This window comes from Varanus komodoensis, unplaced genomic scaffold (genome assembly GCF_004798865.1).
Source record: "Varanus komodoensis strain SLA01 unplaced genomic scaffold, ASM479886v1 scaffold23, whole genome shotgun sequence".
Taxonomy (NCBI): Eukaryota; Metazoa; Chordata; class Lepidosauria; order Squamata; family Varanidae; genus Varanus; species Varanus komodoensis.
In genome coordinates, this window is record NW_025335627.1 from 3,875,230 (window position 1) to 3,899,225 (window position 23,996).

The following is a 23,996-nucleotide window of genomic DNA, read 5'->3' on the forward strand; positions in this document are numbered from 1 at the left end:
TCTTGACCATTAGACAAGAACAGGAATGGAACCAATTTCTGAGAGAAGTTGTGGGCTCTCACTGGAAGCATTTGAGATACAACTGGGCAGCTATCTGAAAGGGATGCTTCAACCTGGAGACTTACACTGAGCAGGGGGATGGACCCAAGGACCTTCTTGGACCTTTTGAACTCTACCATTCAATGATTCTATAATTTATGCAGAAACTAGCTGACCTTCAGTCAATTATGCTGCATCTGCACTCTGTAGTGCAAAGGCTGCACTGAGAAGGGGATTTAACGGTATTTTCCTAAAGATCTGTACCAGCTCTGTAATTCGATGAGAACTACCCATTCCTGTGTACCAAAATATTCTCCTTAAATCTCTAAAGGTTTTACATGCTGTTAAATTCTGTTGTGTTTCCATGACTGAAAAAAATCTCAGCCTTGTACAGAATTACCAAAAGAAGTACTTGCTGGTTCTTTTTACAGGTGACCCTGTTCTGTAGAGCTACTTCTTCATTTCCTCAGCTCTCCCGACATCATACCACTCACCTTAGCATACCACAATGGAATCTAAGGTCTCTGAAGGTGGCCTGAATGTAACTCTCACAATTCGGCTGTTGATGCATGGGAAGGTGAGTGGTAGGCCAATGTTACCTAGAGATCTTTCTGTATTGTGCTAATATTTTTTGAACATTTACATGAAACCCCTGGAGAAAGTCATCCAGAGTTATGGGATGAGCTGTCATTAATACGCAGATGACATGTTACTCCACATTTTATTTCCATTTGGTCATCCCAGAGTGACTGTGAAACTCCCAGAACCAATATCTGGAGGTAATTTTCAGATAGATGAAAGCAAACAAGATGGATGTATTGTGGGTAAGGACACCAAGCACTTGGACAGAGACTCGCAATCAGTCCTAGTTGGGTGTGTTCCTATATAGGCACCACATATGTGGTTCTGGGCTCGGCACTAAAAAGAGAATTCAAGTGTGGGCGGCAGCCACAGGTACTTTTTACTAGTTTATGAGGGGCATTCAATGTATTCTCGGTATCAGGTTGATTTGCTATTGATGTGGGTAATTTAATTATTTCATTAGCTAATGACACTATCTAAGGGTATACATGCAAAATTTCAAATAAGTGTCCTCATTAGTTCCCTAGTAATCCTCAGTGAAAGACAACCATAATGACTGATGTGACAATGTTGAAGAAAATCGAGCACTGCACTGTGATTAAGTTCCTAACAAAACAAGGAAAAAGTCAAAAAATCATTCACGAAGAGATGGTGGCCATTTATCAGGACTCTGCACCATCATTATCTACTGTTCAAAAGTGGTCAAGTGAATTTAAAAGGGGCAGAGAAAGCACTGAAGACGACCCTCGCTCGGGTGGGCCAGTTACTGCCACTATGAAAGAAAATGTGAAAAAAAATGAGAAAATTGTATTGGAAGATGCCTGAATAAAAATCAAAATGTTAGCAGAGATGACAAACCTATCTGTTGGTACCATATTTACTATTTTTCATGACCATCTTAACCTTTCAATGGTCTGTGCAATATGGGTGCCGCGAATGCTCATGGCACCTCAGAAACAAGTGCGAGTTGAGTGCTGTAGGGAGTTTTTAGAGCTCTGTGGTGAAGATCCATCGAGTATTTTTGACTGGATTGTTACTGGAGATGAAACCTGGGTTCATCACTATGACCCTGAAAGTAAGCAGGAGTGCATGCAGTGGCATAAAAATGGTGCTGACCCTCCGAAGAAATTCAAAGTCACTCCATTGGCCGGAAAAATCATGGCCACAGTGTTTTGGGACTCAAAGGGAATTTTATTGATCGAGTACACGGAAAAAGGTGAAACCATAAACGCAGCATCTTACGCAACCACTCTGCGTAATTTAAGAGAAGCAATTAAAGAAAAAAGGTGGGGAAAACTGACCGCAGGTGTGTTGCTTCTTCATGACAACACACCTGTTCACACGGTGTGTGTTTCGAAGGCTGCTGTGCGAGATTGATTTGGAAGAAATAAACCACCCACCCTATAGCCCGGACCTGGCCTCCAGTGACTACTACCTATTCCCGAATTTAAAAAAAGATCTTCGTGGAAAGCGATTTTCTGACAATTAAGAGCTCAAGGCAGCAATTAATGCACATTTTTTAGACAAGGAGGAAGGGTATTTTTTACAGGGAACTGAAAAGTTAATTTCTAGCTGTAATAAGTGTATTGAGGTTATGGGGATTACACTGAAAAATAAAAATTATTTCAATTTATTATTCCTTTTTCTTCATGCTGATAGCAAGAATGCATTGAACGCCCCTTGTAGGCTGGTCTGCCAACTGCAGCCCTGTCTAGAGGCTGAGCCTCATTTCAGGTATCAATGTTCAAGTAACAACTAGGCTGGATTACTGTAATCCAACTCCTACATGGAGTTCCCCTACAGATGGTTAGGAAATGTCAGTTCATGCAAAATGCAGCCACTTGCGTATCACTAGATAGTAGGCAGTCAGATTGTATTGTTCCTGTATTGTACCAACCACATGAACCAGCAGTATGTCCTCTGGCCTAATTTTACATATCCATTTATTTATGACCCTAAACAGTTTGAGTCCAGGTTGTGGAATGACCTCTCTAGAGAGGCCTACCTGGCACCTACATGGTGTTCTTTTTGGAGTTAGTTAAAGATCTTTTACATTTCTGCTGACCTTTTAGCTCTTCACTTTTAAAAACCAAACTGGTGCATTTTTAGATCATTGCCCCATTGCTGGCTTTTGTCTTGGCCACTACTTCAGTTTTATTCTGTTTTAAACGTGTGTTTCTATACTATGTTTTACCCTGATGTATGCTTTGACTGGCAAACAGCACAGCGTCCCGGCTACTGTGTGATATGAACATGCAATGAATGATAAATGGCTGCCTCACCGGATGGCCTGCTGGACCAGGAGAAGCCAGCATGAGGGGTGCCCACTTGTGTGCCTGCCTCCCAAAGCAATGCAGCAGGCAGGTGTGAGGGCCACCTCAGCAGCGCCCTCCTGCACCTGAAGCTTCATCCCAGGTGGCGCCCACCAAGTCTCCTCACGGCAGGCTCTCATGTGGTCCCGAAGGACTGGTTTATTTATGCTGATCTATGCCTTATTTGGGAATGTTTGGGGTGCCATAATGTATGTAGTGTGATCTAGTTTTAATTTTGATGTTTTTTTATTGTCATTTTTATTGTGTTTTGTGATTATAAATTTTGAACAGCGCCTCGAGAGGATGTTGTCCTAAAGATGGTTTATAATAATTTTAATGGGTCAATCACTTCTGGTTTAAGCACACAGCACAAACTTCACTTGCTTGGAAATAAAGGCAAAGTTTGTGTACAGTTGGTATATATATTACTTGAGCTCCCTGACAAGTGCACAGTTCCCAGCACTCTAAAGCTAGCAGTGCTGTTTTACTGAGAAGAACAGTATATACCTCATTTCAAAGCCATTTGATTGATTGATTGATTGATTGATTGATTTATATCCTGCCTTTTTCCTACAAAGGGCTCAAGGCAGCTTACATCATTCTCCTCCTCCATCTTATCCCCACAACACCAACCCTGTGAGGTAGGTTGGGCTGAGAGTCTGTGACTGGCCCAAAGTCACCCAGTTGGCTCCGTGGCCGAGCGGGGACTAGAACCCAGATCATCTGAGTCCCAGTCCCATGCTCTTAACCACACCACCACACTGGCTCTCCCGATGGAAACTGCAATGGAGGCAGCCTCCCAACCCAAGTGTACTATACCTCGCACTAGGATGAGTGAGTCTGTCAGTTTCAGTTTCTCTTATGTTCACATGAAAAAAAAAGAACTCCTGTCCCTTCCATATGAAGAAATGTGTGCAATTTGGTTATGGACTGTAATAAAATTCTAGCTCATCTATACTGACCAAATTCAATAGAAAAAATATTCCCAGCATGGGGAGGACTGTGGACATCTTCACTCCTGTTGTAAAGATGAGGAGCCTCTCAGGGGAGCAGACAACCCTGATCCAGCTCTAATATGGCTGAATATGCAGGGAATCCAGTCCAGACATTTGCAAAGCAAGCCCCAGGACTTTGATGGATGTGTCTGTCAGTTTTGGTTTCTCCTCCAGGTTCTTTCCATCTCAAATAGAGAGCCAGCCAGTGCAGGGTAGTAATGAGAGTGCGTTTATTTTATTCATCCATTATTATATTTCTACCCTGACCATCAGTCCAAAGGCTCCCTTGGGAGTGGAATGGGGGAGACTTTGTGATGAGGCTCCCCAGGTGACCTCAGACCCAAACTCATGCAGCACAATTTCCCTCATTGGTGAGGAGGGGCTCTGTTGAGGACAAGGTGGCATAAAAATGTAACAAATAAACAGGTGCACATAGAGAGTTCAGATGTGTTTGCTAGCATATTCAGGCTTTCCCCACTGCCAGCAAGAACTGAATGACCAGGACCACCACTCACATTAAAAAAAGAAAGAAAGAAATCCACTGGTCAGTCTGAGCCCTTTGACTCATCTGAAATGGCTCTTTCGATCCTACCCAAGGCCTTTGTTTTCTTTATTGCCTCACTTTTCAATAAAAGGTTTTTATTTTCTCTATCTAGCCCTTGTGATTGAGATCAAACTACATGCACCATGAGTAGTGTCAATAATATAGTTTGCTAATTAATATTCTTTCTGTGTTTTAGGAAGTTGGAAGCATCATTGGAAAGGTAATGTGTTAAGTTATGCTTTTTATCTTATGCTCTGTGCTTACCTGCACTTGTGCAAGGGCTTTTCTCTCATTTCCCTTCTGAGCTGGTTCCTGAGTACACATAAACCACAGTAGGGGGTTTGCTGAAATGGGAGGTTCAGGTGGGCATTCTGTGTCTATTTACAGTCATTCCTATCCTCCCTAAGCTTTAACCTCTTCAGAACTACATTGAACTGTATGACAATACTCTTCCATATGCATAGCTATATTTATAGGCACAGGGAAATGCGAGAATCATAGATTTAGGAGGAACCACAGAGATTGTCTAGTCCAGCCATCCACTCAGTGCAGGCTTTTCAATGCACATTCCATCTACTGCATCTCTGACAGAGGGCTTCTGCTTAAATACTTCTTAAGAAGGAGATCCTACCACCTCCTGAGACAATCTGAGCAGTGCTTGCCGTTTGGAAATTTCTCTCAATATGTAGCTGAAATCTGGTTCCATGGATTTTCCACCTGCCATCAGGAGCAACAGAGATAAACTGTGCTCCATCCTCTGCACAACAGAAAATTCAGATATTTGAAGACAGCTATAATGTCTTTCCTCAATCTTCTCTGCTAGATTATGTAGGAAGAAAACAAGGGCACAACCAGAATGAACTTTGATGTCTCTGCACCAATGCCCAGAATATGGGAAACTAACAACATGAGCTTGAGCTCGTAGTACATGAGGGTGATCATTATCTTATAGCAATAACTGAAACCTGGTGAGATGACTCACATGACTGGAACTCTACAATTGATGGATACGACCTGTTTAAGAAAAATATAAAGGACAAAAAGGGAGGTGGAGTTGCACTATATGTAAGAAACACATATATCTGCACAGAAATACAGGAAGAGGGACTTAGTAGCCCCATTGAAAGCACCTGGCCAAATTTAAAGGGAGCAAAAAATAAGAAAAACCTAGCTATTGGCATCTATTACCGACCACCCAATCAAAAAGAGAACAAGGATGCACCCTTTGAAAAGCAACTTGCCAGCATTTCAAAGAAGAATGAGGTAGTCAGCACGAGGGACTTCAATTTCCCTGATATATGCTGGGAGACAAATTCTGCCAAGCATGGCCCCTCCAAGAGATTCCTGACACAGGAATCAGGACAGGAATCAGGATTGTCAGCAAACACTGTCTTGCCGATAACTTCTTCCAGCAGAAAGTAGAGGAAGGTACGAGAGGATAGCTATCTTTGATTTAATACTAGCTAACAGGAATAGCCTGGTGGACCTAATAACAATCATGGGAACTCTGGGGGGAAGTGACCATGTGATACTTGAATTCCCAGCTATAAAGGAGAGAAAATTAACTGCGACCAAACATGCATCCTGGACTTCACGAAAGCCAAATTTAACAAACTCAGAACAATAAGTGCCATGACAACACACCTTTAAGAGAAAAGGAGTCCAAGAGGGGTGGGGAATCTTGAAAAGGAAGGTTCTCCAAGAACAACTACGAAAAGTTCCTTCAAGAAAAACATGTAGAAGAAAGCAGAGGAAGCCCATGTGGTCCACAAAAAGCAAAGTGACAGCCTGAAAGAAAAAAAGAACATGTACAGGAAGTGCAAGCAGGGCCAGGCCACAAAGGAAGAGTATAAACAAATAGCAAGGGATTGCAGGGACAGCATCAGGAAGACTAAAGCAGGAAATCAGCTGAGAATGGCAGTGGATGCTAGGAACAACAAGAAAGCCTTCTTCCGATACATCCAGAACAAAAGACATGCGAAAGAGAAGGGTGTCCAGCTATTTAAAGTGGATGGTAGAATAATAACAGATGACAAGAAAAGGCAGAGGCACTCAATTCCTACGTTGCCTCAATTGTCTTCCACAAGGAAATCTACAACTGTGACTATGAGGAGGGAGGAGCATGCTAAAGACGTCTTGTTCCCTTACTTCCATGAGAAAAGACATGAGGAAGCCAGCCCACTCACCGGGCCTCTTAATTGCCATTTTCAACTTCCACGGCTGTGCTGCCGAAGCCCTGGCCTGCTCCAGCCCTCCTCTCTCCTGTCTCTATGACGACGAGCGACGTCGCGCCTGCAGCAACGGGGAGCTGTGTGTCGTCGCCACAGGGTTTCCCCTCGCTGCTTGCATCTGCCTGCATGCAAGCGGCGGCCAAACCAGCCTGTCACAATCTCCGTGCACATCTCTTCCTTCGCCTGCCCCCCCCTCCTCCCCCTTCCCTTCCTCTGCTTCCTCTTTATATCCTCCTCTCGCGCACCACTCCACCCTTGACCGACAAATGGTCAAGGAATAGCTAGATGGAATAAACACATTCAGATCTCTAGGGCCTGATTAACTCTATCCCAGAGTCATAAAAGAGCTAGCGGAGGAACTCTCAGAACCACTGGCTATTCTCTTTGATAAATCTTGGAAAATAGGAGAAGTTCCAGTCGACTGGAGAAGGGCTAATGTTGCTTCTATCTTCAAAAAGTGGGAAAAGGATGATCCTGAGAACTATAGACTTCAATCCCTGAAAAAGTTCTGGAGAAAATGATTAAAAACTCTGTCTGCAAGCATCTTGAAGAAAATCTAGTGATTAAATCTAGTAGTCAACATGGATTTATCAAAAATAAATCCAGTCAGACTAATTTAATCCCATTTTTTACTGGGTAACCACCCAAATGGATAGGGGGAACTCTGTGGACATAATCCACTGTGACAGTAGCAAAGCTCTTGACATAGTGCCAAATAACATTCTGATAAGCAAATTAGCAATAACTGGACTAGATGGAAAAACTATTAGGTGGATCCAAACTGGCTGCTAAATTGGACACAAAGAGTGCTCATCAATGGCACTTTCTCAAATTGGATGGAGGTAACTAGTGGCATGCCAAAGGATTCAGTCCTGGGACCAGTGCTCTTCAAGATCTTTATTAATGATTTAGGTGAGGAAGTACAAGGAAAGCTAATCAGATTTGCACATGATACAAAAATGGGTGGAATAGCACACGCCCTGGAAGACAGAATGAAGATCCAGGGTGACCTTGAAAACCTTGAACTCTGGGCTGAAAGCAACAGAATTAGATTCAGTAAGGACAAGTGCCAAGGTCTCCACCTAGGAAAAAGAAACCAAATGCATTGATACAAGATGGGGAATACAGGGATCCACAGCAGCAAGAAAGAAAAAGATCTCGGAGTAATTGTGGCCAAAAGGCTAAATATGAGCTAACAATGCAATGCAGCAACAAAAATGGCAAATGCTATTTTGGGATGCATTAACAGGAGTATTACTTCCAAATCACAAGAAGTAGTAGTTCCTCTATACTCCTTACCAGTCAGACCTCACCTGGAATACTGAGTCCAGTTATGGGCACCATGATGTAAGAAAGATGCAGAAAAATTAGAAACGGTCTATGGGAAGGCAACAAAAATGATCCAAGATTTGGAAACACTGTCCTACGAGGAGAGACTGAGAGAACTGGGCATGTTCAGCCTTGAGAAGAGAAGACTGATTGGGGACATGATATCCCTGTATAAGTACCTTAAAAGTTGTCACAAAGAGGATGGTCAAGCTTGCTGATGCCAGATCATACGACACGGAATAATCGATTCAAGTTGCAGGAACCCAGATTCAGGCTGGACATCAGGAAAAGCTTCCTCATTGTCAGAGCAAAATGACAGTGGAACCAGCTGCCTAGAGAGCTGGTGGGCTCTCCCACACTAGAGACATTCAAAAAGAAACTGGACAGCCTTCTGAGTGGGATGGTGTAAGATGGTGTCCTGCAACAGCAGGGGGTTGGACCTGATGGCCTTCATAGTCATTCCAACTCTGCTATTCTATGATTCTGTGATTCTCTTCTACATGATAAATAGATTTTAATAGTTCTTTCATTCATTTCTCATAGGCCTTTTTTCCTCAGTATCCAACTTGTGAATGTCCTTCTGAAAATTGAATACCCTGAGCTGCACACAGTACTCCACATACAGTCTGACTGATACAACATAAAACAGAACAAGATACTTGTTCAGACCTTCACCTGAACCTGCAAGGGCTTATAGTGAGTGCAAAGTTCAGGCAATGTACACTGGCCCCTTCTCCTATGTCTTCAGGCACACCATTCCTATTGATCTCATTTACTGCTTGAACCATGCTGGCAAGGTCTAAAAGGGAGTTCTGTTCAGAGAATCATAGAACAGTAGAGTTGGAAGGGGTCAGTAAGACCGTCAGGTCCAACCTCCTGGTCAGTACAGTTCTCCAAGTTGAAGCATCCCTACAAGATAAGCTGTCCAGCTGCATCTTGAAGGCCTCCAGTGTGGGACAGGTCACATCCTCCTTCAGTGAATGGTTCCATTATTGCTTTAACCATGAGGAAACTTTTCCTTAGGTTCAACCAGATTCTGTTTTCCTGTATCCAGGTCCTGCACTTAGGAATGTTTGAGAGGAGAACCTGCCTTTCCTCTTTGCAACAGCCTTTCAAGTACTTGAAGAGAGCTATCATATCTTCCTTCATTCTGCTCTTCTCAAGGCTAAATATGCCCAGATCTTTCACTCTCTCCACAAATGATTTTGTTTCCACTCCCCTGATCCTCTGCTCCCCCCACCCCTTTGCCTCTTCTCTCTGTCACTCTTCTGGCTCCTGTTCCTCACCTTGCTGTTGTACTTCTGCAGCTCTCCCTAAGAATTCTTCATCTTCTCTTCTTTCCTTGAGAACAGATACTTGCCACTTGAGTACACTCACCTTTTTCTTCCAGCAGGGCAACCAGTGTGCAATTGCTGCTCATGTAGGCCATGTTGATCTCAAGTAAGAAAACAAACCTTGCACAGACCTGACAGGCCACCAGCCCTGGGAAGTCTTTTCTGCCCATAAGGTCTATCCACTCTTTGATTCTACCTGATTACACGGAAAGGCCCTGTGTTCTGTTCCGTCTTCCCTGAAGGCTAACAGCAGAGTCCCTTTCCTTTTGTCTCCCTTTCTACTACAAGAAACTCCTGCTGCCAAACTCCTGTTAGCTCACCCTGCTCACTTGCTTTGATCGCTCATTCTCTGAAAGCTGGCTTGCTTGTATAGTCCATGCACCGACTGGAGCAGTTTCTCCTGCTCTGCTCAGCTAGGGGTCAGGAAACAGAATTTTGTTTGAATACAAATGGGAGTTCCCACATGATCACAGAGCCTGGCTTAACATGGTTTCCATTGTGTGGAGAATTGGACTCACATTCAAGTGAACTCTGATCCAATACTGTAAGGTCTGAACTGCTGTTCAGTGCACCCACCATGCATGGACCAACCTCTAACTCACGTTATGTTCTCATGTGTTCAGGCAAATGTTTCAGTGAGACTTACTACTTTTCATGAACTGGACACTATCTTTCTGTCAATGCAGCCCAAGATTGCATTAATTTTCTTAGCTGCTGCATTGCAGTGCTGGCTCATGTTCAGTTTGTGAACCAGTAACATATCTAGTTCTTTTCACATGTGCTGCTGCCAAACCAAATCTCCACCATAGATCATGGAGATCATCATGTCTCCAATGTATTCAAGGACCAGCTAGAACATGCATAATTTTGAGTAATGTTCATTTAATATTATAAGAAGGATCTTCATAATTTTTAAGATAGTTAATTATTTTTCATTTCAAAACTTCTCAAAATCACCTATTCTTTCCTTCAAAAAGGTCATATTCAGATGGTATGCTAAACCAGGATTCTGGAGAACCCTGGATTGTTTGAACATGGCTGAAGCCTGTTGGATTTTTCTAGGTTTCTTCTGGCTAAACAAACCAGGCACTTTGGAGTTAGTATCTCGTCCAGACCAGGGATCCTGATTTGTCACTCCGTCAGTAAGCCCAGGATTGCACACCAGGGTTAGAAACATAGAAACATAGCAAGTCATCAGGGGCATTCTGGGCCATCTAGTCTGACCTCCCGGCACAAGCCGGATCCACTCATAATATCCAACATGTGGGTGTCTAATCTTTCCTTGAATGTCCTCACTAATGGGGCTCCCACCACCTCCCATGGAAGCCCATTCTATATTCTAGGTGTCCTAATCATCAGGACGTACTTCCTGACATCCAACCTAAAACCTGGTTCCTTGAGTTTTGCACCATTGGATCATGTCTTTCCCTCCACCACAGGGGAGAACAGGTCATGAACCTCTACCTTCTTTTTTTTTTTTTAATAAGTTTTATTATTATTTTCTACAAACTAAAAACTAAAACATCAATCATCAAAGACTTCGGACATACTGGGTCAGCCCCCCATTTTTTTTAAATAACTATCCATAGCCATATTCAAATCTATGCATAGTTCTGTTTCTCTAGCCAATAGTAAAAAGAGTTCCAAGTTTGATAGAAATATGTATCCTCTTTCTCCTTCAGAGACAAAGTCAGCCAGTCCATTTCTGCGCAATCTAAGATCTTTTTTAAAAACAGTTCATCAGTGGGTGGTTCTTCACTCCTCCAATGTTAGGCAAATACAATCCTTGCCACAGTGATTATTTGTAGAATCAAATACATTGTTTGTTTATCGACATCATCAGAAACAATGCCTAATAAAAAATCTTCAGGTATTAAAGGTTTTTGTAACATTTCCTCAAACCATTTATGTATTTTAACCCAGTATTTTTTTGCCTTATCACAAGTTCACCACATATGATAAAAAGTACCAGGTTTATGTTTACATTTCCAACATCTATTTGACATATTTGGAAACATTTTTGCTAATCTATTTGGTGATAAATACCATCTATAAAACATTTTATAAAGATTTTCTTTATATGAGGTTGCTAAGGTTACCACGGACATGCACCTTCTGACATCCCTTCACATACCTATAAGTCACTATTAGATCCCCTCAGAGAGTTTGTTCTTAGTTTATTGATCCTGACTTGTAAATGGAGTGACAAGCTGGGATCCCCACTTTCAGATAAAAGCAAGACCACCTTGACCTTTTTGGCACACTAGACAAGGTGATATTGTGGTGCCTCACAGTCAGACCAAATGCCATCCTTTTTTCTCTCTGGCTAGGTCTGGTGGAAGCGATAGCTGCTCCTACTGTCCTCTGTCTTACCTTCTCCCCAGACAAATGCTGCCACCACCACCACCACCACTTGCGTCCACACATACCTCCAGCAATCCTCCTGGCCCTCACGGCCAGAGCCACATCACTTCCTCCCCCTCTCCTCCTCCTCCCCTTTCCCTTTCATCCTCTCCCCAGAGGCATCAACATCCTTCCCTGTTTCCGCCCCGCTGATTCCTGACATGAATGGCCATTCCCAGTGAGGCCTTCTCAGTGAGGTGAGCCAAGAGATCCCCTGAGCCACAACAGCACGTGCTCTCTGACGCCACTTCACCCAGTAAGCCTTGCTCTGGTGAAGGAGCCCGCGGTGTGAGGCATTTGCGCCAGTGCCAGGCAGGCTCTCTAGACACCCTCACGGGCTCCTTTTCTGTTATGGAATTTGCCAAAGCAGGGATTCAGATGATGCGGCTGCCTAGAGAATGTGTTCTTCCCACCTATGCCCGACTTGGAGGAGATCAGGTGGGTGGCCCTTTGGAAAGCTGTGCCAGGCTCTTTCCAGCAGATTACCTGGAATGATTTCCTGGAGCACCAGGCAGACCAGTGCATCACTGAGGGTGATGCATTGGCTCTGTGCACAGTTCTCACAGCGGTAGAAGAACATGAAGTTGCAACTCTCCGCAATGGCTAGGAGCTGGAAGACCCTGTCAGCTGTGGTGTCATCCTCTTATGAACAAACCTAGTTTCCACTGAAGAACTGCACATACCAATTCTTCACAAGACTGCCATTTTTTCCTCTTATCATGAAAGCCCATTGAGGAAAAGACAGGAGAGCTTCAGAACTTTTTTTCTAAGGGTTAGCACTAGGACCCTTTGCCTAGAAGTTCCTGTAAGCTCTTGGATACATAACTTAACACACAGATAAATACCCAGTGTTGCTACACTTTCAACTGGAATTTATTCTGAATATAATACAACATGTATAATAGATTTCAAAAACAGAGAGCAGAAAGGCTGTCACATACACAAAAGAAATGTTAATTTTATTTTCTGCCTCCTGTGTATTATTTGTAGCCTCTGAAGGAGTACAGAGAACTGATGTGCAGGACTGTGGGTGTTTCTTTTACTTGAAAGTGAACAATGTGATTAAAAGGGCTAAAGAGGAATTTACCTGACTTACAAGAGATTGAGAGGGTGCTTGATTTATCACCCTCTAGAGATGCATCAGGAAAGACCTGTCTCATGAAAAATATTTTGAGCTACTCTTTATCAATGTTTATTGGAAAAATAATTCTTCAAAGCAGTGAAATATAAAGGTAGTATAAATCATTGATGATATTTTTGCTAAGCTTGTTTCTAAGGTATTGATGCAACAGCAGATTTTTTTTCCTTTTTCAGAAAGGAGAAACAGTGAAAAAGATGCGTGAGGAGGTGAGCATCCAGACCCTAAGATAGTTCTCCAAAAAGTTACATGAAAATATTACAGTTGCAATCATGCAGATTCCTGAAGAACTTTATAAAAATGAGGGAGGAAAAAATATTTGTGTGTGAGGAAAGTTGCATTTTTTCATTAGTGATTATATTTATGTAGTCATGTTCCACACAGCTCATTCAAAAGAATAGCAACTAAAGAAAGAATCATCTTTCCCTAAGGCAAAAACCCAGTGCAGATAAGCTGGGTGGCTGCCTGCCTTCTCAAAGGTTTTTATAAAAATGTATGTATATGTATACTATATACGTAAATAGTGCACGATTAAATAGGAATTTGAGTCCATTATAAATGTGTGGTGAAAAGAATAAACCATATGCAATTTTTATTTGTACAATAAGACACAATCTTTCCATTGCAGAGTGGTGCACGAATTAATATCTCAGAGGGGAATTGTCCAGAGAGAATTGTAACTATTACAGGTCCCACTGATGCCATCTTCAAAGCATTTGCAATGATTGCTTACAAATTTGAAGAGGTAAGGCAATTGATAACATTGCATTAACTTAATGGATGAGTGACATGTCTGCACAAAACATATTGTAAATTTTGTTAGATCTATGAAAGTATACAGAAAACTACAAAGAAGAATTGTCTTTATGTTATTGAGCTTGGAAAAAGGGGAACTTCAGGCCCCTGCTTGCTCCTTTGCTTCAGTCAGTGGGACTTCAGTCAGAAGGCATTCGACATGGTTTTATTGAGGCTTCCCTAGTTACAGTCACCAAAACTACAATTAAACATCAACCAAAGGGGGATTGATGCTCCATAAACAATAATATGCTTGACTGTATACATACGGAATGAATCTTTTCTCCAGGAAACAATGGATGACTTCAGGACACCCTGAATGAATAGCCTGTGATAAGCCCAGGACAAGTCCTTGCTTCCACAAACAGACCTTCCCCTCGGCTTGTATCTGCCCAGTCCCCAAGTTTTCCTTGCTCTTCAAAGCAGAACCAGCATGCTGCTGATTCGGTCCAGCCCAGGGGTTGCCAATCACGGGAGCAAGCCAAGGCTTTCTTGTCCCAAGAAGGCAGACTTAACTGACCCATGATCTGAGTCCAAAGTGGGAAAAGGATGACCTGGGAACTATAGACTTCAATCCCTGGAAAAGTTCTGGAGAAAATTATTAAAAACTCTTCTCTGCAAGCAACTTGAAGAAAATTTAGTGATTAATAGTAGTCAACATGGATTTATCAAAAATAAATCCAATCAGACTAATTTAGTCCCAATTTTTACTGGGTAACCACCCAAATGGGCAGGGAGAACTCTGTTGACATAATCTACGAGCTTTTACATTAGCAAAGCTTTCGACATAGTGCTGCATGACCTTCTGATAAGCAAATTTGCAAAAACTGAACTAGATGGAAAAACTGTTAGGTGGATCCAAACTGGCTGCTCAATTGGTCACAAAGAGTGCTCATCAATGGCACCTTCTCAAATTGGATGGAGGTAACTAGCGGGGTGCCACAGGGTTCAGTCCTGGGCCCAGTGCTCTTCAACATCTTTATTAATGATTTAGGTGAGGAAGTATAAGGAAAGATAATCAGATTTGCAGACGATACCAAACTGAGTGGAATAGCAAACACCCCAGAAGACAGAAGAAAGATCCAGGGTGACCTTGAAAACCTTGAACTCTGGGCTGAAAGCACCAGAATGAGATTCAGTTAGGACAAGACCATGTTCTCCACCTAGGAAAAAGAAACCAAATGCATCAATCAAAGATGGGGAATATGGGGCTCCACAGAACTGAAAAAGGAAAAGACCTTGGAGTAATTTTGGACAATAGGCTAAATATGAGCCAACAATGCAATGCAGCAACCAAAATGGCAAATGCTCTTTTGGGGTGCATTAACAGAAGTATTACTTCCAAATCATTAGAAGCAGTAGTTCCCCTATACTCCTCTCTAGTCAGACCCCCATCTGGAATACTGTGTCCAGTTCTGGGCACCAAGATTTAAGAAAGATGTGGGATAATTAGAAAGGCTCCAGAGGAGGGCAACCAAAATGATGCAGGGTTTGGAAACACTGCCCTATGAGGAGAAACTGAGAGAACGGCATTTTCAGTCTTCAGACGAGAAGACTGAGGGGGGACATGATATCCCTCTATTAGTACCTCAAAGGCTGTCACAAAGAGGAAGGTCAAGATCTCTTCTTGCTGATACCAGGGTGTAGGATACAGAATAATCAATTCAAGTTGTGACAACCCAGATTCAATATGGACATCAGGAAAAGTTTCCTCAATGTCAGAGCAATATGACAGGGGAACCGGCTGCCTAGAGAGGTGGTGGGCTCTCCCATACTGGAGACATTCAAAAAGAAACTGAGTGGGATGGTGTAAATTGATGTCCTGCAACAGCAGGGGGTTGGACCTGATGGCCTTCATAGCCTCTTCCAACTCTAGTATTCTATGATTCTACGACCATGCCTTGGTGAAGTAGTCTGATTCCTTTCCAAACCTTCTGGAATCAGTTGAGATAACTCAACTTCAAGTCAACCCCTTGTTTTGGGAAATTCAAAACTTTCTGCCTCTCCTTTGATTATCTTTTTGTTAGAATTGGATGAAGAGAATGATGTTTTTATAACCTACCAAATTTTCCACAAATAGTGTTTTAATCATGAAGCCTTAACATTTTGATATATATATTTAAAACAAATTGCCAGTAGCTCCTTAAAAATAGGGGTGGATAGAATTTGTAGACATAGTTCCCTCTTCTGGAAGCAGGGGCTGTGCAAGAGCAGACTTTATAGTCTGGGGAATTTCAAAACAGGAATTGTTTAGCCCCTGTACTGGGGGAAGGTTTAGTGTATATGATGTATGGAATTACATACATCTTAAAGCTGCCCTAAGGAGGAAACTACCTGGAGGAATGTTGTCCATGGGGTCTTGAAGAGTCAGGCATGACTTTGCAACTGGACATCAACAACAAAGGGGAAAACTGGAAAGATCTGTTGTGTGTGTGTTTTGTTAGACATATTTTGTTTGTGAGGAAAGTAGAAAGGATGTCCCCTCATCTTGCCATGGCTTTCTGGGCAATTTCTATGCATACATTGCACAGATAACCTGAAATGTATTATGAGATTTAACTGAATATTATTTTTATTCTTAAATCTGGAAATTCAACCTATGATCCCAGTAGATTCTGAAAGATTTATTTCAGCCTTGTGTAGCTGTGAGACAATGTCCACCTTATTGCTTTAACAACTTAGCCAAGAAAGATAACTCATAATCTCAGAATGTTATAAAAATGTCTGTCTCATTTGTCCTAAGGTGGGACATGTATCACACAGCATTCATATTTATTTATTTATTTATTTATTTATTTATTTATTAGGATATAATTAATTCTATGAGCAACAGCACAGCTACTAGTAAGCCACCAGTAACATTAAGGTTGGTTGTGCCAGCTAGCCAGTGTGGATCATTAATTGGCAAAGGAGGCTCCAAGATTAAAGAAATCAGGGAGGTAAGCTTGTGATTTTCTTATATAACAAGAATGATTTTCTAGGAGGAGTTATGGAAAGACTGCTTTGCAAATTCTCCACTTAGCAGATCCTTCTACAGATAAATATTGCTATGGGTCAAAGCCAGGATCTTATTCAGGTATGTTGGAAAATTGAAGCCCTACATCAGAGCATATGTTTTTATACAAGCCAATTCAGTTGTGGTAACAATGATTACACTATAGAAATGATGCAATAAAATAAATAAAAACATAATTAAATTATTTACGCATTTCCCAGTATTTTGCCAAAAATATCTGGATTATTGGAGGTATCATGTGAATTGTAAAGTATAGACATAGCTGCCATTTCATTGCAGAAGAAATCATCATTAATACAGTAACATTAAAATAACACATCAGTTCTAGGGAGTGCTCCCCAGTGCTTGTAAGCCCTAGACATCAGATCCTTATAAGCATCCTATATAGCACAGGAGAAGGGGCAGGAGTGGCCCCGTCTTCACACCTCCTGCTCTGCATTTTCCTTTTTTTAGAATAGAGTAGAAGAGAAGAGGGAAGCAGAGGATACAGGGTAGCTCCCCTCTCCACCTTCTGAAACATCTCCCTTAAGCCCTCTCCTAGACTGAGCTCCCTCTCTTGGAGAGGCACCAGCACAGTTCTTGCCAGACCGATAACGGTTGTGGGAGGGGATCGGAGTATAGACTGGAGGAATGGGATGAGCCCTTTCAGAATCCATCCATCTAGACCTCCTCTCATGCTTGGCCTGCTCTTGCCCAGTGAGCTGAGCCAAGTGGAGAGGAAGTTCATGAAGTCCACCAGCACAAGCAGCAAACTTCCCCATCAGGTGCAGCTGCCCCAACAGTGACTGCAGGGTGCGGCAGAGGGATGCTGCCAGCAGTCACGCAAGGAGGCATTCCTGGTGGCCACAGAAGCCAGCCTTCTTCCACATCTGGTGCAGCCAGCAGAGGCTGCACTGGGCACAGAAGAGTGGCGCTACTTCTGCAAATGTATGGGGCTCGACTCCTGGCATGCCCCTCACAGGAGCCGGGCACACTCACCAGGAACTCAGACGCAAGGCTGCTGCAAAGTGGACCACATTCCAGGGAGCGGAGCCCAGGGAATCCAATGGATTCCCACCCGCAAACAGATTCCTTGTACATCTCTAATAGATTGTTTCTGGCCTCAGATCTGGGAATCAGAAGTGAATTATGCCCGCCCCCGCTGCCCTCCAGGTGATGTCTAAGGGCTATTGGATTGCTCTCTCGGTGTTTTTAAAGAAAATAAGCAATTGTCACTATTTGGGGAGGGGTATTTTGGCTTTTGTTTTTTGGTCCTAAGACTGACCTATAACAACCGGTAAAATCATACGTGATTGAATGGGAAAGTAGCTTTTGCTTTTCACTTCACTCGTACAAGATTATGAAGCGGCATCAAATCAAGGTCCACCTAGTTCAAGGTCTGTTCACACAGTGCCTGGCCAGCTTCCCCCAAGCAGAACCTGAAGGCAACAACACTCTTTGCTCTTGTTCCTCCCAACTGTTCCCCACTATACCTGCACTGCCTCTGACGGTGGAATTAGTATTTACCTAGTGGGACTCCGTGAATCTGTCCAATCCCCTCTCAGTGCCATCCAGACCAGTGCTCATCACTTGGTCATTTGGAAATGAGCACCATGGTTTTCACTATGCACCCTGAGAGAAAGCGCTTCATCTTATGTGTGCTAAATAGCCCACCAATCAGCTTCATGACATTACGTGAGATGGAGACAAATACCTTCCTATTTACTTTCTCCATGTGCATAACTGTGTATATCATTTTTATGCTGAACAGTTTCAGACACTAATCTTTCCTCACAGCTCGTTGACCCATTTTTGTTGCCCCTTTCTGTACTTTTCCCAGCACACACTGATTGTATCCCAGTTTTCTGTTGCCTGCAGAGAACTAAGCAAAGTAGATTTACTTGTTAATTTTTCCCTCCTTCCCTCCTTCCCTCCTTCCCTCCTTCCCACCTTCCCTCCTTCAGTCAACAGGTGCTCAGGTTCAAGTGGCAGGGGACATGCTGCCCAACTCCACAGAGAGGGCAGTGACCATCTCAGGGACCCCCGATGCAATAATCCAGTGTGTCAAACAGATCTGTGTGGTGATGCTGGAGGTACAGTCTGTAACAATGGGGGTAAAGTATACAGGAAAATGACTGAAAACCTGGATAATCTATATTGCTTGTAATTCCACATTTGTCACTGACTGATATTGTTATACATACTTGTACGTTAAAGCATTACATACTAATCACAGTTTTAATGCATCTTTGGATAACATGAAGTATAAGATGGTTCTAAGAAGACTTGAAGTAAGTAGCCCATCATGTATAAAATCAGAGGAAATAGAATAGCCAGAGGAGTTAGTGCAGTGCAATGTCCAGTGGTCACAATCCTTAGATACAAACTGCACAATGTGGAATATGGCTGTGGTGCTTTGCTATAAAAGAGCTACATTCTTCAGAAACCTGGGGTAATTAAGAAGCAAGTACACTCTTGCTCAAGTAAGCAAGCAAGGCCATCGCTTGTATTCTTATTCATTCATCTCCCTGCAGTACATGTACTCTTCGGACCAAATAGATATTTCCAGCATCAAAATTGCCCTGGTTTCTGTTTGTCTCTGTCGGGCACTTTCAGAGAAAGTATAAATTCATTTCAGAGTTCATTTTTTCAAGCAACAAAAAGGAACCTGCAGCTCTCGTGTGTGTGCAGGAGCGTGTGTACCTGCGTGCATGTGTAACTACTAGAAGCGAGAATTGAGAGCGCCACATGATGTACAGCATCATTTACAAGTGGACTGTGAAGCAATCAGTCAGGTATGGTGCTTGAGAGATGGTTCTGTGATGGCAGCAGGAGAAAGGGAAACCCTTAGAAAGTCAAGAAGAGGAGGTTGCTCTGGTTCGAAAAATGAGTACATGCCACATTAGCTGCCGATCCAGAACCTACAAACTGAACTTTAAATAGACAGTCTAAACTAAAGCAAACTAATCCCATCTTCAGCATTTCCATTTTTGTCATGTCATTAGTGTACTCCTAAGCTCGCCAGGCCCTGCATCATTCCAGAAAGCCATTGCCCACATCCCCTACATGCACTGCATTGTGAATAAAGCAATGGACTACTTTAACTCTTGCTAGAATTCTTCTCTAACGGTGGTTCCAGCGTTCCAGTTTCCCCATTTATGTTTCCCCCCATTAAAAAAAGTTTTGTGACCTGTAGACTGTGAACATGCCTCAGACTCCCAGGTGACTAGTCCATGTGGCACAGCACAATCTCCTCTGGCTGCAGGACTGTGCCCTTGGAAGGGTTTCCGGGAGCCAGGAGACCCTGTGCAAGTTGCACCTCAGATCACAACATGCAGAGATATAGAATAGAGGGCTATAGCAAGGGTTACTGAAAGAAGGTATGTGATGTACTTTAAACACAAGAAGACTACATATTACTAAATGTAAACTCATTTCTGTGTGATTATTTAGTGACTTACAGCAGTGGAAATGAATGTGTGGTATGGCCTGAACTATAAGTGTTGGCTTACTCTTATTTTCTTTTTGCTAATGTTTCAGGAAATTTGGTCTAATGCTCTCTCTCCCTCTCCTTGTCCCTTTCCTAGTCCCCACCAAAAGGTGCCACCATTCCCTATCGCCCAAAGCCCGCCTCCACCCCTGTCATTTTTGCAGGTGGTCAGGTAAGAGCCGACCCGCTTGCAGCTTCCACTGCCAACCTCAGCCTTTTACTGCAGCACCAGCCGCTGCCCGTTAGTGCTCTCAGGTTTTCTCACCTTTTCACTTGCATGGTGTCATCCCATTTACCTTGTGCCAAAGCAAATGGACTCAAAGCTCTTTGTAGGCAGAACTGCTTCACACCAGGTGTAACTGCTTCCTTCACTTGAAGGGCAGCTTGAAAACCACTTGGCTCAGCTAAAGTGGCCCAGTTCAGAAAATACCACCCCTACGGCTATTGCCTAAGAAGAGAACGCTTTTGCCCAGCCTGCCCACAGGGCATACTTACCCTTTTACACATCTGTTCCTGGCCGTGATCTTTGAATAGGCTACAGGTGTGTAAAATCTAGCCCCAGAGGACCAGACAGCAGCACTGATAATGCACTCTTGTCTGACTGACAGTATTGATAAGCCAGGCTATAGCCAAGTCCTCAGGGAAGACCTGGGAATCGGCACCCTGCATGTGCACACATTGGATGTTATATACTTGCAGCCTGTTCAGACAAGGGTGTCTGGTGACTATGGAGGTAGGACAAGCGAGTTGAATGTGTAGGGAGTGAAGACATGTTCTTGCTGCCCAACCATGGGAAAGAAAGGAGGGTGGAGCATCTTCTGAACCAGGCCGCATTCTATGTACTGCAGAATCGTCAAAGAAATCTTGGCATCAGAGCTTTTCTAGGCAAGACTGTCAATCTCCATCCACTTTCACCTTCGTAACAGAATTGAAATCCAAGTGCTACAGTTTTTCCTGTCCTGTGTTCCTGTAAGCAGTGGTGTGCTGTAGCGGAATAATGCAGTTATACAAGCCTTTCCTCACACTATCAGCAAAAATGGCCCACTTTTCCCGTTCTTTTAAAATAAAGAATACTGAAAAAATTGGCTGTATGATCACAACATCTTGTGAAGAACCTGTACAAACAAGTGCATAGTGCATGACAAATGCATAAGAAAGGCCCTTATGGAAAAGCCCGTAGCTGCTCGTCGTGTGCTACACATCTTTCCCCTTCAGGCTCAGCTGAGTGCTGCTGGCGCTCCAAGGTCTTTGTCTTAGTTGGGTCTTTTCAGCGCCTGGCAATTTACACAAAAGCACAATAAGGAGAAAACCAGCAAAACTACCCACAAGGCAAATCAGATCATAAAATGCTTCTGAGGTTGTACTTATAAGCAAGCCCCACTTATAAGCAAGCCCCAACTCAAAGGGACTTGCCTTTGCATAGACATACACAGGATAGTACTGTAAATGTTTAAATAGTTCAGTGGGGTGGTGGAGGGGGGATCCTATAAATGTTTACGAAGAAAAAGCTGCTATGACTCCCAGCATTCCTCAGCTAGCTTGACTGTCTAAATATTAATCAGTTTGTATATTAAAAGTGCCTTCAGAAGGAATTCCCAGTGCACAAGGTTCTGTTTTAAATGTATTACCCAGTCTTGAAAATGTTTTAATTTAAGTGGTAATATATGAATTAATCTCAATTTTCTGTAGAGCCTGTAATGGTACTTTGGCATCTAATTGATTTTTTAAAAAAATCATATAATTTCTGTAGCCAAAACTGGTACTCCAAAGACAAGACAGAAAACCATACAGTATTTTTAAACAAATTAATTCTATGCTTCCTTCCATAACAGCTTCAAGAGGAGGGTTACACTGGGGAATCACCAAGGGCTATTCAGCTCCCCTGTGCCATTGCTGAGTATGAATTAGATACCAGCACCACCAGCCTTCCAGGCTACTTTTGAAGAAGAAAGTTAGGGTGAAAGTTCCAGTCATGGAACTCGAATAGGCTGTGCAGTGTGGCTTAACAAACAAGTGTATTTTTAGTATTAGTTACTATGCTAGCTGTGAGCTTAAGTGGACTCCGGGGGATGGTGGAGGACAGGAAGGCCTGGAGGAATGTTGTCCATGGGGTCGTGAAGGGTCGAACACGACTTCGCGACTAACAGCAACTATGCTAACATATGCCCTAGAAACAATAGCCATTTATTTATTTATTTGATCGATCGATCGATCGATTGCTCTCCTGCTCCATTAACCTGGGTGGGTATAAGGCTATTCTTGGTCGATCACACCTCACTGACACCTCTTTGGTCTTAACTAGAAATTGGTGTCTTAGATAACAGTCTGAGAGCTACTGGGTAGCCTGGGGCACCACATATCACCTCCATGCCCACAGAGATGGCCTTGAGTCCAGAGGAACAGATCCCTGCCCACCCACAGTTCCTCCAGAAAATCCTTTAACAAGGGTGCAAGGGCAACCTCTCTGCAGAAAGGGGGCTTAAGGAAAGGGGGGTGTGCTTGGGGGAGGCAGTGGGAAGACATATATGCAGAATTCTCTGGCCCCTCCAGTCTCCTCCCCACCCACGGATAGACAAGTCAGCCAGACATGCCCAGAGGCCCATCTAGCTGGTTTGTGCAGTTCAAACAAACAAACAAGCGCTTGCCAGTAGTACATAGTACAGCAAAGAGCTCCAGTGTGGGACAGACTCCCACAAGGCACTTGTGCCTCCATTGCTGCTTTTCCAGTCTGCCAATTCTCTTCTGCAAGTGGTGGGTCCCTTCAATTTTGTTGGGCAAGGAGAATCCACCTGTTTTGCAGGGGAGGGTTAATGCTTTCAGTGGAAAGTCTAATGTGAGTTCCACCATCCTGCTTTCTTTCAGCAATGGGCATTTCTACTTGTTTTAGGCTGCCTTGGAAGCACTGAATTGCCATTGCACAAATGGTGAGGGCTGTTCGTGCAACACAATTAGCAGGACAAAAGAGATTCAGTGGGGATATAAGTGCCTCATTGGGTTCTGTCCTCACATCCCTCAGTCTCGTAGAGCACAACCCATAGGATTGAACCCTTTTGCTCATTCATTACATTGTCTCTGTTATAAACAGCCCATTTTAAATACGGTATTAATTTTACATTGTGGAGAACACAACTAACACCATGACTATCATTATCATCTTGCACAAATATAGCCACTTTTCTTAAATACAAACCTGGTGAAAGAGCTTTGGGTCTACTTTTGCTTTTCAAAAGGGAGAGTAAGTCAGAAGGAACAATACTAAATCCCAAGAACAAATGAAGCATTGAGCAGAAATTACGATGTCAAGGAAAGGAGGTGGATAGGGAAGCTCATTCATTCATCCGTTTGGAAGACTTTTTAGCCCTTCTGGAGAACACTAGTAGTGAGAGCAGCAGCAGCAGCCTGCCGTTCTGCCAAGGCTGCTGGGGCAGTAACATTCAACCAGGAATTTCATTAAAACAATGGCAAATGAACCAACTACACAATCAATGACATACTTCAAGAAATGGCAAAGCACAAGCATGGGAAAGGACAAATCCGTGGCTGCACCCATCAAAAAGAGACATTTATTTCAGAACCATTAGCACCATTACTGGAGAAAATAGAATTTGCACCAATATTGGCATTGGATCATGCTCCAATAAAAACAACATGGTCTACTAAAATCTTTGAGAATAAATCTAAAGTTTGGAAATTAAGTACAAGTATTTGTACAAGTACAAATCCAGAAATTATTCTAAGAATTAGAAGGATATTTACATCTCAGAAATGACTTTCCCCTAGTCTGGTAAAGTGAAGAGCAATCAATTTGA

The 23,996-nt window shown here is 42.9% G+C and overlaps 1 protein-coding gene across 8 annotated transcripts in view; it reads left to right on the forward strand.

Annotated features, from left to right (window-relative positions):
• The first annotated feature begins 547 nt into the window (after positions 1–547).
• Positions 548–23,996, forward strand: part of PCBP3 (poly(rC) binding protein 3) — a 62,244-nt gene continuing 38,795 nt past the window's right edge. For 4 of the 8 annotated variants that reach the window (XM_044431969.1, XM_044431972.1, XM_044431970.1 and 1 more), the window contains exons 1-7: positions 548–616; positions 4,669–4,692; positions 13,084–13,116; positions 13,536–13,652; positions 16,510–16,641; positions 18,662–18,790; positions 20,285–20,359. In XM_044431969.1, the coding sequence (XP_044287904.1) occupies positions 548–616; positions 4,669–4,692; positions 13,084–13,116; positions 13,536–13,652; positions 16,510–16,641; positions 18,662–18,790; positions 20,285–20,359 (579 nt within the window). Of the gene's footprint in view, positions 617–4,668; positions 4,693–13,083; positions 13,117–13,535; positions 13,653–16,509; positions 16,642–18,661; positions 18,791–20,284; positions 20,429–23,996 lie in introns of all 8 variants that reach the window. The other 4 variants (XM_044431966.1, XM_044431967.1, XM_044431968.1 and 1 more) reach the window with 2 other exon arrangements.